This window comes from Papio anubis, chromosome 5, assembly GCF_008728515.1.
Source record: "Papio anubis isolate 15944 chromosome 5, Panubis1.0, whole genome shotgun sequence".
NCBI classification, from domain to species: Eukaryota; Metazoa; Chordata; class Mammalia; order Primates; family Cercopithecidae; genus Papio; species Papio anubis.
Window position 1 is genome coordinate 533,109 of NC_044980.1, and position 14,105 is coordinate 547,213.

The following is a 14,105-nucleotide window of genomic DNA, read 5'->3' on the forward strand; positions in this document are numbered from 1 at the left end:
CTGCTCCTGGTTGGTGTCTGGCTGTGAGAGGCCAGGCATGGCTTCGTGCCCCGCCGACAACCTTCTGTGTTTCTGCGTCAGTTCCCGTGGAGCTCGCTTGTCCCGTGGGGCTGCTTTTCCTCTTGCCCTGTGGGACCTTTCCGAGGCCGAGGCCTGCGTGGCGCCGGTTTTCTGCCCAGTTTTGTACACTGGGCTTAGTTTGCACGTGGCTGTGTCTTCGGGGACAATGGCTGGAGTTTGTCTTGCTTGGACAAGGCTTTGCAGGTTCAAGGTTGTAGGGGTTATTATTGGTGCTAATAGTTGTATGAATAATGTTATTTCCAAGTCATAAAACCACTTAGTAAAATGGTAACAAAATGCTGCCTGGGAGAACCAGCCCTGCCAGGGGCCTAGGTGGGACGGCCATTGGGGCCCAGAGGAAACAGGCAAAGTGAGCCCATGCCCCCTGCCGCACCCCCAGCCGCACCCCAGCACCCCCGTGGTGCCAGAGGCAGCTCACCAGCTCCTGAGCAGAGGTTGTTAGCTCTGAAGTCTGGGAACCTGCAGCTCCCAGCACCCCCGATGCTCCCGGCCACATCTCTGGCAGGGCTGGTGCTGCCCACCCCCCCGTGGCCCTGGCCCCAGGTACAAGTGTCACCTGGCTGGAGAGGGGTGTGTGGGCCGCTGCCATTCAGTCTGGCATGCTGTTTGTTTTTTTTAAAAATTTTTGAGACAAAGTCTCACTCTGTCCCTGAGGCTGGAACCTCCATCTCCTGGGTTCAGGCAATTCTCCTGCCTCAGTCTCCCAAGTAGCTGGGACTACAGGTGCGCGTCACCGCACTTGGCTAATTTTTTTTTTTTTTGTATTTTTAGTAGAGATAGGGTTTCACCATGATGGCCAGGCTGGTCTCAAACTTCTGACTTCAAGTGATCCACCTGCCTCAGCCTCCCAAAGTGTTGGGATGACTGGTGTGAGCCACTGGGCCCGATCTGGTGTGCTGTTTTAAACACTGGTGCTTAACAGGCACAGCTGCTCCCAATTCCCATGAGCCAGGTGCAGCGGGTGAGACCCAGGGGTCCCGCACGGTGGGTACAGCGGGTGAGACCCAGGGGTCCCGCACAGGTGGACGCAGGGGTCCCGCACGGCGGGTACAGCAGGTGAGACCCAGGGGTCCCGCACAGGTGGACACAGGGGTCCCGCACGGCGGGTGCACCGGGTGGATGCAGGGGTCCCGCACGGCGGGTGCAGCAGGTGAGACCCAGGGGTCCCGCACGGCGGGTGCAGCAGGTGGACGCAGGGGTCCCGCGTGGCGGGTGCACTGGGTGAGACCCAGGGTCCCACATGGTGGGCGCTGAGGTTGTGCTGTGGCTTCTCCATGTGTCCTGGGTGGGTTTCCCGTGGTGCCGAGCCCCCCTGAGCATAGACAGTGACACCTGTGGGCGTGGATCCTGCAGCCCCCACGGGGCCGTGCCTTGCCCTGAGCTGCGTGCGCCGGGTTGGTTTGTGACTGTGGCCTTGTCCTCACAGCTGCCCTTGTGCCCGGTCGGAGGGTCCCGGGGAGGGACATAAGCAGAGTGTGTGTGCAGCGTGACTGCCCGTTGTCTCACACCTTCCTGGCCACTGGGCGGGGGGCCTGAGAGCCAGAGGGGGCCTGTGGGGCCCGGGACACATGGCCTCTCCCACCACTCAGGGCAGCTCAGTCTCTGGGTGCCGGGGTGGTGGTGGAGGAGTCATGGTTCTGTGCACACCGGACTCACTATGTGCTTGGGAACTTTCTAGGTTGAAAACGACATTTCTGCTTTCACCTACGAGAGGACACTCATGATGGAGCAGAGGTCACAGATGCTGAAGCAGATGCAGCTGTCCAAGAATGAGCGGCAGCGAGAGGTGCGTGGGGGCCGCGGCCACAGAGACAGGCTCTCCGAGAAGCACAGCCGGCTTCGCTGAGTCTTTCCTGGGACGCTCTTGCAGCCCAGGAGGGTCCTCCAGGGAGCATTCCTCAGGTGCTGCGTCGCGGTCTCAGCCCCCCGTCCGCGTGGAGGTGGCAGAGGCCCTGCAGGAGCACAGGAGTGGGGTCAGAGCCTGGGCGTGCGGGTGCCTGGTTAGAGGAGCGGCGGCCTGCCAGAGGCACACTCACGTACAGGAGGGGACAGGGCCGGGACCTTTGAACTTAGCTTTTCTGAGCATCGATGCAGGCGGGAGACGTGGGGACCCTCCCCAAGGGCAGTGCCCTCTGACAGGGTCAGCAGCTTCTGAGCCAGATGAGTGCCTGCATGAGTGCCCACATGAGTGCCTGCAGCTTCTTACGATGGCTGCTTCGTCTCACAGCCTGAAACCCCGGAGCCCCTCAACGCCCTTCCCCGCAGCGTGCACAGATTCTGTCCTGTCCAAGACCAAGTGGGAGGGGAGAGTGAGTGTGTGGGGAGGGAGGGAAGTGAGCTGGAGAGGAGGTGCCACCACACCCTGCCACCAATGCAGACCTGCTCAGCCTCCGCACATGGAAGCTGCTCGCCCAGCCGCAGAGGCTTGGGCTCCGTGGGTACCTGTAGGCTGCTGAGGATGTCCAGGTGTGTCCACCTGAGCTACACTGGGCTGGGCCCCGTGGCCACTGTGAGACCCTGAGGGCAGGCGTTTCTGGGGTCACTTCACACTGGGGGACGGTGTGGGGGTCGCCTGGTAGGAGGACGCTCAGCTCTGTGAGGTCACGGCCCCGTGGGGTCTTCGTGGCTCCCACCAGGCTGGCATCACACGCGTGTCTGTGTCTGCAGACCAGGTGCAGGCGATGGTTTTCTGAGACTACAGTGACAGCAGCGGCAGGGACAGAGGCTTTGCCTGCCCTGGGGCCTCAGCCTCAGCAGGAACCTGCAGTACACGGGTCTGTGTATGGGGCCATATGCGCTGCCAGCCGGAATCACTAAGCAGTGACCACCCTCTCCCCAACAGAGAAGCGCGGCTCTGCCCGCTCCCAGATCCTGGGAAGGTCAGGGTGGGCACAGATGTGGGAACCAGGGGGGATGCCCAGCTTGTCTGTGGACAGAGACCCCTTCCACGGCGGCCCGGGCAGCCAGGAGTGCTGGGAGGACCCACATCCTCTGTTTCTGTCCAGGCCAGGTCCCTGATCTCCAGCAGGGTCGCCCTGGCGTCACAGGGGTTCAGCTCAGGTCCAGCCAGGAGCAAGAATCCACCCATGGCTTGACGGGAAGTTCAGTGTGGAGAGTCAGCAAATGCTGAGCGAGGAGGGACCGGGGGCGGAACGGCAAGCTTGAGCTCGAAGGGCGCCTGCTGGGCCAGGGCGGGGTTGGAGGTGTCGCTCCTCTGCAGAGGCCGGGGTTTGGCTGAGCCACTGTGCAGACACTGGCTGGGCACCCTCTGGTGCCCTACACGGTGGCCCTCAGGGCCAGGTGGGCGGCGCTGGCTCTGGCGAGAGCGGGCAGCCCTTGGGCTCTGGTTTCGCGTTCAAGGCCACGGGAAATTTAGGCCGGTCCGGGCTGTGAGGTGGCTGCAGGGCCAGCCACAGTGAGTAGAGGCCTGGGGCCTGCTGTCCATGTCCAGAGAGGGAGGCAGCCCCAGGCCCTCCCCAATCTGTGTCAACCTCTTCCCTTTCTGGAAGGACTGGCATCCAAATTAAGCTTTTTTATTTGGAGAGGAAGAACCTGGTCCAGTGAAATCACTCGGGGCCTTTGGCTTTTTAAATCATCCTGGGGCTCCGGACTCCTGATGCCCCTGGGAGGAGCGGCTCCCCCGGGCTGCGGCACAGACTCAGGCAGGGCTCCAGACTCCTGATGTCCCTGGGAGGAGCGGCTCCCCCGGGCTGCGGCACAGACTCAGGCAGGGCTCCAGCCACGATGGGAGAGGTGGCCATTCCGGCACATGTGTAAATACCACTTCCAAGGTGGCACCCGTGTCTGGGAGTTCCCACTGGCCTCCCCTTCAGACTGGCCACAACAGCAGGAGGGCGTGAAGGGTACAGGGAGGGAGGACCCCGTGGAGGGTGTTCAACCACCAGGGACTGTGCCGTTGGTGCGATCTCGCAGTGAGGGCACCACTTCCCCTTCGGCGCCTACAGCGAGGGGCGGACGGTGTTCTCATTTTCCTCGGATTGTCCGAAGTGACCCATGGGGCCAGCCCTGTCATTGGCCCCAGCGGTGCCCCACAGGGTGCCGTCAGCCTGGCTGGCCCCTAAACATCCCCTGGCTGGTCAGACACAGCCTGCTTCCCTGGGACAGGGCCTGGATGCTGGCACGGCCCCACCTGCCCCGAGCCTCCCTGAGACAGGGACGCCTGCGTGCCGGTTGTGTGGGCGAGCGGGTGGTCTGGGGCGAACACAGTGTGTGTGGAGCCCCGCCAGGTGGGGGGGAGACTCTCCCAGCACGTGTCCCCTCCTGTCAGCACGGGGTCGTGGGGCCTTTCTCTCCAGTTCAGGGCCAGGGCGGGACGGTGAGGGGGTGAAGATGGGAGGAGGAAGCGAGCGTTTGGTCGGGAAGCCTGGGAGGAGGGAGGCAGCCGCGGGGGCGGCACAGGGCCCATGTGGGAAGCCAGGCTGGTCCCGGGTCAGGCACGCAGGGCCCTTCTGGTTTTGTGGGCTGGCCTCGCCTCTGGCCTGGCGTCCTGGGTCGTTCTCACCTGGGGGAGTTTTGAGACTGGCTGGTCTCAACGAATCCCGGGCCCACCAGGCCCAGCTCATCCACGACAGGAACACTGCGTCCCATACCGCAGCAGCGGCCAGGACCCAAGCGCCGCCTGCGCCAGACAAGGTGCAGATGACCTGGACCAGGGAGAAGCTGATTGCCGAGAAGTACAGGAACAGAGACACCAGCTTGTCTGGGTTCAAAGACCTCTTCAGCATGAAGCCGTGAGTGTCCGTGCATGTGAGCAGAATCCCTGGCAGTGCCCCAGCCTGGCGGCAGTGAGGACAGAGTCCCTTCCCTGACCACTGAGGAGCTTTGGGGCAACCCATGAGGCAGGCCCACGTTAGAGGCGGGAGGCATACAGAGGCGGAGCACTGAGGGAGTCTGCTGCTGCCAAGGCGGGCCTGAGTTGGCCCACATGGCCAGAGCACTGAGAACATCCCGCCTGAGTACTGAGGCCAAGAGCTGAAGCGTCAGCTAAGATGCTAGGAATAGGCGCTGGGGAGTCCTTCAGTCTGGGGCCCGGGCTGGGGGGTCCTTCTGAGTGCTGGGGGTGACTGAGGACCTTCTGGTGCTAGGGCCAGTGGCTGGGGGTCAGCTGAGTGCTGAGAGGCCAGGTGGCTGAGGGGTCAGCCTTCTAGTGCAGGGGCTGAGGGGTCCAGCTAGTGCTAGAGGCCAGGCTGAGGAGTCCCGCTTCAGTGCTGGGAGCCAGAGCGCTGAGTCCTTCCTAGGACCTAGGCTGGGCCCCAGTGTTAACCATACAGCTGGGTGCCAAGTGGTCCTCCTGGTACCTAGGCCGGCCCCGAAGTCAGCCATGCAGCCAGGCCTGCTCTGCTCTGCTGTGCAAGCCTCACTACAGCAGGCAGATGAGTGTTCCATGGAGGCGAGGAGGCGTGTGCTGGTGGGCATGGAATTCCTGGCCTTCACCCTGTGGGTAGTTCAGGGTGCTGTCAGGCCCCAGGGCCTGCCCCACGCCAAGGCTCCCACTTGTGGCCTTGGGCTGCGAACACCAGGGCTGGACAAGGCCCTTGGGGGTGTGGGTCTGGTTCTGCAGACGCAGCCTGTGAGTCCCAGGGTGACAGCACCAGAGACACCTCTCACCTGGGGTTGGAGCCAGATCCTAAAGCTGGATTCTCAGGAAGGACTGGGGGCTCCCAGGCCCTGTGGGGTGGGACGAGGTGGCGTTCTCCGGGGCAGCCGTGATGTCTGGAACAGCCCCGGTGCTCACTCCTGAAGTCAGTAACGCACTCTTGTTTTTCTCTGCTGCATAGAGAATGGGGAAACCTGTAAGTCCACTCGCTGCTACCAGGTTGCCTCCCGGGCCCAGTTGCCCTGCATGCCTGTGTGTGCGTGGCCTGTGTGTGTCTGTGTGCGTGGCCTGTGTGTGTCTGTGTGCATGTTCCAGGCCTGTGCCTGCCCTGTGCACGCTGGCCTGTGTGCATCCGAGTGTGGCCAGAGCTTACCTAGCGCTGCCGCGGCTTCCACATCAGTTTCCTGTTGTCTTTGCTCCCCTCTGTTCACGGTGGCTCCAGCACACACCTGAAGCCTCTTCCTAAGTGAGGCCCAGGAACTGAGACCTGGGAGGTGGCCGAGCTGCTCCAGAGTGGAGGGGAGGCGTGTGCCTCGCAGGGCCCGTCAGTCTTTCCACATCCTTCTAGGTCGGGTGCTAGCTGGGTTGCGCCCCACGTGGAATGCCTTCCCTGTTAAAGCCGTACACCCTGGGGATTGACCGTTCAGTCTCTAGGCGGAGAGGGTTGCGGATCAGTTCTCTGTGTGGTCGGACCCTGGGGTGGGAGCTGCCTGCGTCTGAGCTCTGGGGTGGGTGGGAGGGAGCACCCTGGACGGACCCCCAAGCTGCTCCCTGGGAGTCCTCGACGCTGTCTCTGTCCCCTGCCTGCCCCTGCCAGTAACCGCCTGGGCCGTGTTTTCCTTGTGGGCAGGCAGTGCCTGGGGCCTGAGTGAGGAACGCCTTGGCTGAGTGGCCACACTTCCCTTTTTATCTTTAACCCTGAAATCTGAATTAATCAGACTCGAGAAACTGCAGCTGTGTGGGAGGCGTGTAGGGAATCCCTGTACTTCCTGCTTCATTCTGTGAATCTGAAAGTGCCTTCAGAATAGCGTATTAATTAAAGCTGCAGAATGAGGACGCAGACCCAGGAGTAGGGTTTGACACACACGTGCACACACACTCGGGGACCTGCAGTGGCACCTGTGCCTCCTCCCAGCACCAGGGCTTGCCTCTCCTGGGCTGGGGCAGGGGCAGGTCCCCACAGGCCTGTAGGGTCAGGAGAAGGTGGGCCAGAATGGACGACGCATGGGCTTTGTGTTCACGTGGGGCGTGCGTTTGGGACGGCACTGACTCTCCTGGCCCAGCAGTTCCTTGGGGTTGGGCTAGGAGAAGTCCTCCGAAGATCTGGAGGTTGGGCCCTGACCTCTTCTGGGCAGTGCAGGTGTGAGATGTGCGCAGCTTACTGTGACGTCACTGGGAGCGCACTTAGGAATGTCTGTGCATTTGTGTGCGTGCTCGCATGTACCTGTCAGCACACCTGCAGGTGGACATGTACCTGCCTGTGTGCACGTCTGCGTACATGTTAGTATGCATGTCTGCACATACTATGCATGTCTTACATGTTAGTGTGTCTGCACCTGTTTGTGTGCACATTATGACTGCACGCCTGTTTGTGTGTGCATGTGTTTGTGTATTAGTGTGACTGCATGCCTGTGTGTACATGTCAGTGTGTCTGCATGTATGTGTGCGTGCGTATACACATTAGTGTGCTTATCTGTGCCTGTGTCTGCAGTGGTCCTCCTTGCTGTCGCAGCCGGCATACTCCACCAGCAGCCAAGGGACAGGTCCCTGCTTCCCCCCAGCACTCACTGCTGTAGACATGCTGCCTTCTCCGACCCCCCTTGCCCCTGGCCTGGTCTCACTTCCTGGCGTTGCTCTTTGTCCCCAAACACACTGGTAATTGTGGTCTATCCAGAAGTCGAATTCAAAGTTCCAAGTTCCTGTAACGAAAGCCCCTTGACTGTACTGTGGACAGAGACCCCATCTGTAATTAGACCAAGCTGGAGAGGAGATGAAAGGCCTCTCCGTGTTCCTCCTGGAAATTGGTGGTTGTGATCAGGTTTATTTGGCTTAAGGGTCAAGTGGATCAAAGGGCGTGAGCCTGGACGGCGTCTGCGGGGCCTCTCCGTGACCCTGCATGGGCGGCCTCTGTCTGTCCGCCGCCGCCCCTCTGCGTCCAGGGCACTGGTGACCTCCCCAGGGGGCCACGGTCACGACTGTGCTGACTACAGCTGGCCTGAGACCCGCTCTGACTTGCAGGTCCACACATGGGCCGGGTTTTTCCAACACAGAAACACGAGTGCTCCCCTAGGGCTGCCCTCTGCCGGCGTTTCCCGAGGTGGCTTCCTGGAACGCCAGTTCTGCTGCGGTTTCGGGGCCTGCCTAGGGAGGGGACCGTGGGGTAGAGGAGGGAGGTAAGCTCTGTCCCGCAGGGGCCTGAGCACTGCACAGCATGATTCTGCAGTGTCCCCAAACCTGCTTGGCTGGGGAGTCTCCTGGGGGGCCGCGGCCGGGCCCAGGCTGCCAGGGACACTTTGAGACATGGACTGGCCACAGCAGCTTCGGAGAGCAGACAGGGAGGGCCGTGGAGCAGAGCTGCGTTGTCAGTGAGGACGGAAGGCCGGGGTTGGACGGCCACACAGTGGAAGTGCTTGTCCTTTAGCCCTTGGCCAGGCAGGGGCAGGGTGGGCTGTGGGAGGGGACCCCAATAGTGGCCACTGTGAGCGCCTGTGCCTCCAGCTGAGTTCTCGGCAGACCCTGCCCCCCCGAGAGCTTCAGCAGCGATGGCTGCACAGGCCGGGGGTACCTCGGGGCCTTTCCTTCCTGAGCTTCTGGGCCCTGGACCCAGTCGTATCAGGACCCTCGGAGAGGAGGGGAGAGGAGACGATGGGCGGGGAGGGGAGGGGAGAGGAGAGGAGGGGAGAGGAGGCCACGTGTGCTCAGCCTGACGGGTGGTGCTTGGCAGCGTCTGACACGGGGTTTAGGGGCAACGCCATGAATGTCAAGAGAAATGTGTCAGCCTTGAAGGCGTCAGGCACACGGGACCCCCAGACGGTTTCCACTCTGTTCTGCCTGCTTCGCAGACGTAGATGTAGTTGAGAAAGCGCTTGTTGTTTGTGTTGTGTGACTAGCCCTTAGAAGCCTGGCAGCCTTAGTGTGCTGAGTTCTAGGTGCCTGGAGGCCAAAGCTTCCCACTGCTGAACACCCGCCCCACTGCAGTCAGCGCCTCTCGCTCGGAGCGGCCGCCTCTGCATCCTTCAGGGTCAGAGGAACCGCCTGATCCTGACTCACACAGCCCTTTCCAGCACGTGTAAATGCGGCTCATCAGGGCTCGGCTCAGCCTCATGTCCAGAGCGTGGGGCGCACCTGCCGCCCGCTGACAGTGCCCACCTCCCCCGCAGGGACCAGTCCAACGTCAGGCGGATGCACACGGCTGTGAAGCTCAATGGCGTCGTCCTCAACAAGTCCCAGGACGCACAACTGGTCCTGCTCAACATGCCAGGGCCCCCCAAAAACCGGCAGGGAGACGAGAACTGTATCCTTTCCCACAGTGTGCCTGCTGGGCATGTGGGCATCCCCTGGCGGCTTCTCACTGAGACCTGGGATTGTGGGTGCTGTGAGCGAGCCTGGCTTCCCGCCTCTTCTTCAGCCCCAGGCCCTGGGAGCTGCGACTGGGATGCAGTGGGGCTCTGAGGCCAGTGGTGACGGGGCCAGAGTTGAGGCCAACCCTGGCATTGGTGTGGGGAGGGAGGGCCCGCCTACAGTACCAGCCCCACTGTCTCCGGGTGCTCAGGGCTGCCCTGGGACTAGGAGGCTCCTTGTTGTGCACCCCCACAGCGGCTGTGCGTCCTGGGACCTCCACTGGGGCTCGGCCCCACCCTGCCCGGACGATGGTGGGAGGTGAAGAGCCCGGCTCTCGGCTTTAAGGCCCCAATTAGCCGCAGCTTTGGGAATTTGTGCTTTGTTGGGAAGGAGAATTCCGCGGTGCATCTGGGCGTATTGGCACAGACAGGGCGATGCCTGGCACATCCCTGCCAGGTCGGCACCAAGAGCCGGTGCCAGTGAGGGCATGTCCTCCACGGATCCTGGTCAGGAGCTGTGGCCCGGGTCCCCTTTAGACTGGCAAGGACCCAGTCCCTTGGCTGAGGTTCCCTGTTGTGGGGTCAGCACCGTGGGCCCTGTCGCTGTCTCTGCTCATCCTTCCTGTGGCCACGGTGCTCCTTCTCTTTCCTGAGCACCAGCCTCTCTCTCCCCTGCCCTGCCTCTCCGTGCCCAGGGGTCTCTCTAATCCCCACCCCTCCTCTCACCTTGGCTCTGGCTTTCACAAATCAAATCTTAGCTAACTAGGAAGAGGATAAAACCTCGCTCCCAACACGATTCCAGCTACACACGCCCAGGTGAGATCAGCTCTGGCCTTAACTCTGTTGACCACAGACATGGAGTTTCTTGAGGTCCTGACCGAGGGGCTGAACAGAGTCCTCCTGGTCAGGGGTGGCGGCCGGGAGGTGATCACCATCTACTCCTAACGCCCAACAGCGTTGCGGCACGCTGGGACGGGCACGGAGGACGGCGTGGGTGGCCTGCACCTGGGCTTGGCCCAGGGAAACAGCAAACACACCTGTCCCCCAGTGATGCCACCCAACCTGCCCGTGGGGCTTCCTATGGAAGTTTCTAGGCCCGTCACCTGGGGCTCTCCTGTTCAGCAGCCTTAAACAACAGGCTCAACCAGCAAGGGCGCGGCTGGACGATTTCCTTGCGTCCGAGGGCAGACACTGCTGCAGGAGTGACCTGGACATGGCCGGATCTTCTCGCAGGTCACAAGACGCCAGCGAGCCCTCGCCTTGGTTTCTGGAAGTTCTTTTCTTGGCTGGACTTACCCAGTGGTTAGGTTGCATTTCTACCCCATCCAGAACATTCTTGGAAGAGCACCCGGAGCTGAAGCTGTCCCTGGTGATGAAGGTGAAACGTCAGCCCTGGCCGTGGCTCCGCTCAGGGCCCTGGTCACCTCCGAGTCGCTGTGTTCCTTGACTGTCTTTGTGTTTCTGCACCTCAAGGCAGAGAGGCTGGAGGACTCTGTCCATGCCCGTGTCACCCTCGTGTGGGAGCATCTGGGCTCAGCAGGTCCGCATTTCACGAGCTGAGGCGTGGGCTGGGGCCATCTGGAAAGGGAACTCAGCTTTTCTGGAATATGGTGGATCATCTGTTGTGTGTGTGGTGAACATGGTGTGTTCGTCAGGGCCTATGCTCCAGGAAGGAGCCCCCAGTTGTGGCTCTGCCATGCCGGGCTGTGTTCGTAGCCATCCGAGTCTCCATCCGCCTTCAGAAAACCAGCCACTTCTTTTCATAAGCACTGACAGGGCCCAGCCCACAGCCACTGCTGCCGTCAGTGCCTCGCACAGGTGAATGCACTGAAACCCAGGGGCACACGCACATGGAGTGAACACCGAGTTCCCCATACGGCCCATGACAGCCAGGACTCTCCATCCCACCCCACCCCAGGAGCACAGCACATGGTTCAGCCTCTGAGCCGGCTCACACGTGCCATCCCCACCCGGGCGCTCCAGGGAAGGTGGACACGGCCCCTGCGTGGGAGGTCCTCGGGCAGCAGTGGCGCCTGGCGTCGGATCTGTCTGGCTGAGTCCCGGGCGTCCCCTCCATGGCCTGTGCCTTGCGTGGAGGTGGCGGCGGCGGCACTGAAGAGATAAAAACTTTCAAGGGCCCAGCACACTTTGCACTTCCGCTGTGAGTTTGCTTTACAGGCTGTGGTCACATTTGCAGACTGCGAGCAGTGGCACCGACTTGGGCCTTCCTTTGTGTGTGGCGTATTTATTTATTTAAACACCCCAGGGAGTTACGTGGTAAGGAGGTTGTCTATAAAGAGCTTGCTTCTGTACTGGAGGCCCCAGATGGCCAGGCCTCGGGCTGCGTCCGGCTTGCACGGTCTCCCGAGGGAATCAGCCCCATCAACGAAGTTCGAATCAGGGCAGAGGCTGCACTTGTGCCTTCAGACAGTGGTTTCCGCGCCAGGCTGGCGTTGCTGTAGAGTGACGGCTGCCTAGAGCATGTCCCGGACACCACAGCGGGGCTCAGCAGTTCCCGCAGCCTCTGCCTGCCTTGGCTAAGTGTGAGTTAAGCAGCAAAACTCTCCTCCGTGTATGAATGGGGCCAGCAGGTCCTGTGTCCCCTGCACCTGGAGGAGAGCAGGCTAGAGGCACAGTGGCCACTGGGTGCTGGCTCTGAATGTCGGTTGGTGGCTGGAAAACAGCCCTGTGTGCTGGATGCCTCTGAGAGCCGCTCAGTCCTGCACACCAAACGGCTCGTGAGGGCTCACCTCTGCCTCCACCCTGGGCTGCAGCCTCTGCAAGCAAGCGACAGGCATCCTTTCTGTTATCAACTCCATGTAAGCAGTAACTACGGCCATTTATAATTGACTCCGTTTCCTTTTGTAGGTTCCCTGTCTTTGTTCTTTGTATGATTTTGTTAGTAGAAAAATAAAGTCCGATGAAATCTGAGTATGCTGAAGAATCTCTGAGTCTCATTCAGCATAAAAGTTAGGTGACTGGAGAAAATGTACTAGCCGCCCCTTCTCTAGCAGCAGCGTCAGGGCTGACCAGCCACAGCCAACGCAGGTGGCTGGACAGTGACCACATGAATCGGACGAGGGCTTCTAAATCATGTCATCAGCTTGGAACTGACCTTACCCCAAACTTCCTAGTGCTGCATGTTAAAATGACCCAATCTATGTATTCATTTTTGAGACAGTCTCTGTTGCCCAGGCTGGAGTGCAGTGGCGCCATCTCAGCTCACTGTAACCTCTGCCTCCCGGGTTCAAGCTATTTTCCTGCCTCAGCCTCCCGAATAGCTGGGATCACAGACATGCACCACCACACCCAGCTAATTTTTGTATATTACTAGAGATGGGGTTTCACCATGTTGGCCAGGCTGGTCTCAAACTCCTGACCTCAAGTGATCTGCCCGCCTCAGCCTCCTAAAGTGCTGGGATTACAGGCATGAGCCACTGTGCCCAGCCATTTGATTTATAATTTATATAAGGATGGAGGCACCAGAGAGTTGACCTGAGTGGGGACAGCACGTTCTAACACGCGGTGAGATGCCACCTCACACCTGTGATTGGCCACAGCCAAAACAGTGGGGAACCATGGTGAGGACGTGCGGAATCGGACCCCTCTTGCGGGGTTGCAGCCACATGGGAAGGGCCTGTGGTTCCTGAAAGTGCGAGACACAGAGCTGCCCCTTCCCCAGCAGGTCCACTCCTGGTGTGTGGCACGGCCTCAGGAACGGGTGCACGTAGGTTCACAGCAGCCAAACTGGACGCGGTCTGAGAACATGCTGAGTCTATGCAGGCTGTGCCTGCTGTGGGCCTCACCCAGCTAGAACCAGGAGCCAAGCTTGGAAGCCTCTCGCTCTGGAGGAAGCTGGACACAAGGGGTCTCACGCTGCGGGACTCCACTTAACGCGAAATGCCAGAGCGGGCCAGGCACAGAGGCAGGGCGTGCACTGACAGGTGCCGGGGGTGGGCCGAGGGAATGGGGGAGACAGGGGATGTGGGGAGGCTGCTCATGGGGTATGGATTTCTCTTTGGGGTGAAAATGTTCCGAAATGGCTGTGGTGAAGCTTACGTGACTGAATGTGCTGGAACACTGCCTCGTGTGTGTCGAAGGGTGAATTATGTGTGTGAAGCTGTTGGGCACCGTCTCCAGAGGGCCTGACACATGGTGGACAGGAAGGGACACGGCACAGGAGGGTGGCGGGTCCTGCTCTGGCTCTCAGGCCACAGGAGAGTGACCGTGAGAGCAGCGTTGTCCTCAGACCCCTGACGGGTGAGTGCTGGCTGCACCCAGGAATCCACACCTGGGACTTCGAGCACAGGAGTGGCCAGCTGGGGTGGGCCTGCTGTCCTGAGGGCCACGTGCTCACAAATTCCAGCAGGGAGGCTTGAGGACCCACTGATACTCACACGTCTGGGACCAGGGCCCAGTCAGAGACCCCGAGATGTCCCCTTCCCTGGGACCCCGAAAACCAGGCTGCCTCCTCGCCTCAGTGGGTGCTTCCCAAGGAGCAAGAACTCGGCTAGAGCAGTCACCCACTCGTTCCCTCATTCACTCACCCACTCGTTCTCCCACTCATCTGCACACTAATTCACTTACCTGCTCATCCACCCGTGCCCTGCCTCACCCATTCATTCACCCACTCACCACTCACTGTCACCCACCCATTCATTCGCCTACTCGTACTCATTTACCCCTCAGCCCCTCACTCATCGCTGTCATTCACAAACTCAGTCACTGTTCCATTCATTTATTCACCCATTCATTCATTCATTCCCTAACTCACCCACTCATCCTTCACCCATTCACTCACTAATTTACACCAAGTCACTCCCACTCATTCAGATACAGGCTGGTTC

General features: G+C 60.7%; 1 protein-coding gene across 7 annotated transcripts in view; it reads left to right on the top strand.

Moving 5' to 3' along the window:
* SLC12A7 (solute carrier family 12 member 7) overlaps positions 1 to 12,189 on the top strand; it is a 57,553-nt gene extending 45,364 nt beyond the window's left edge. For 5 of the 7 annotated variants that reach the window (XM_017959412.3, XM_009208084.4, XM_017959410.3 and 2 more), the window contains 5 exons: positions 1,760 to 1,867; positions 4,654 to 4,832; positions 5,880 to 5,894; positions 9,079 to 9,212; positions 10,112 to 12,189. In XM_017959412.3, the coding sequence (XP_017814901.2) occupies positions 1,760 to 1,867; positions 4,654 to 4,832; positions 5,880 to 5,894; positions 9,079 to 9,212; positions 10,112 to 10,203 (528 nt within the window). In that variant the 3' untranslated portion in view covers positions 10,204 to 12,189. The remainder of the gene's footprint in view (positions 1 to 1,759; positions 1,868 to 4,653; positions 4,833 to 5,879; positions 5,895 to 9,078; positions 9,213 to 10,111) is intronic. The other 2 variants (XM_009208085.4, XM_009208083.4) reach the window with 2 other exon arrangements.
* The last annotated feature ends 1,916 nt before the right edge of the window (positions 12,190 to 14,105 follow it).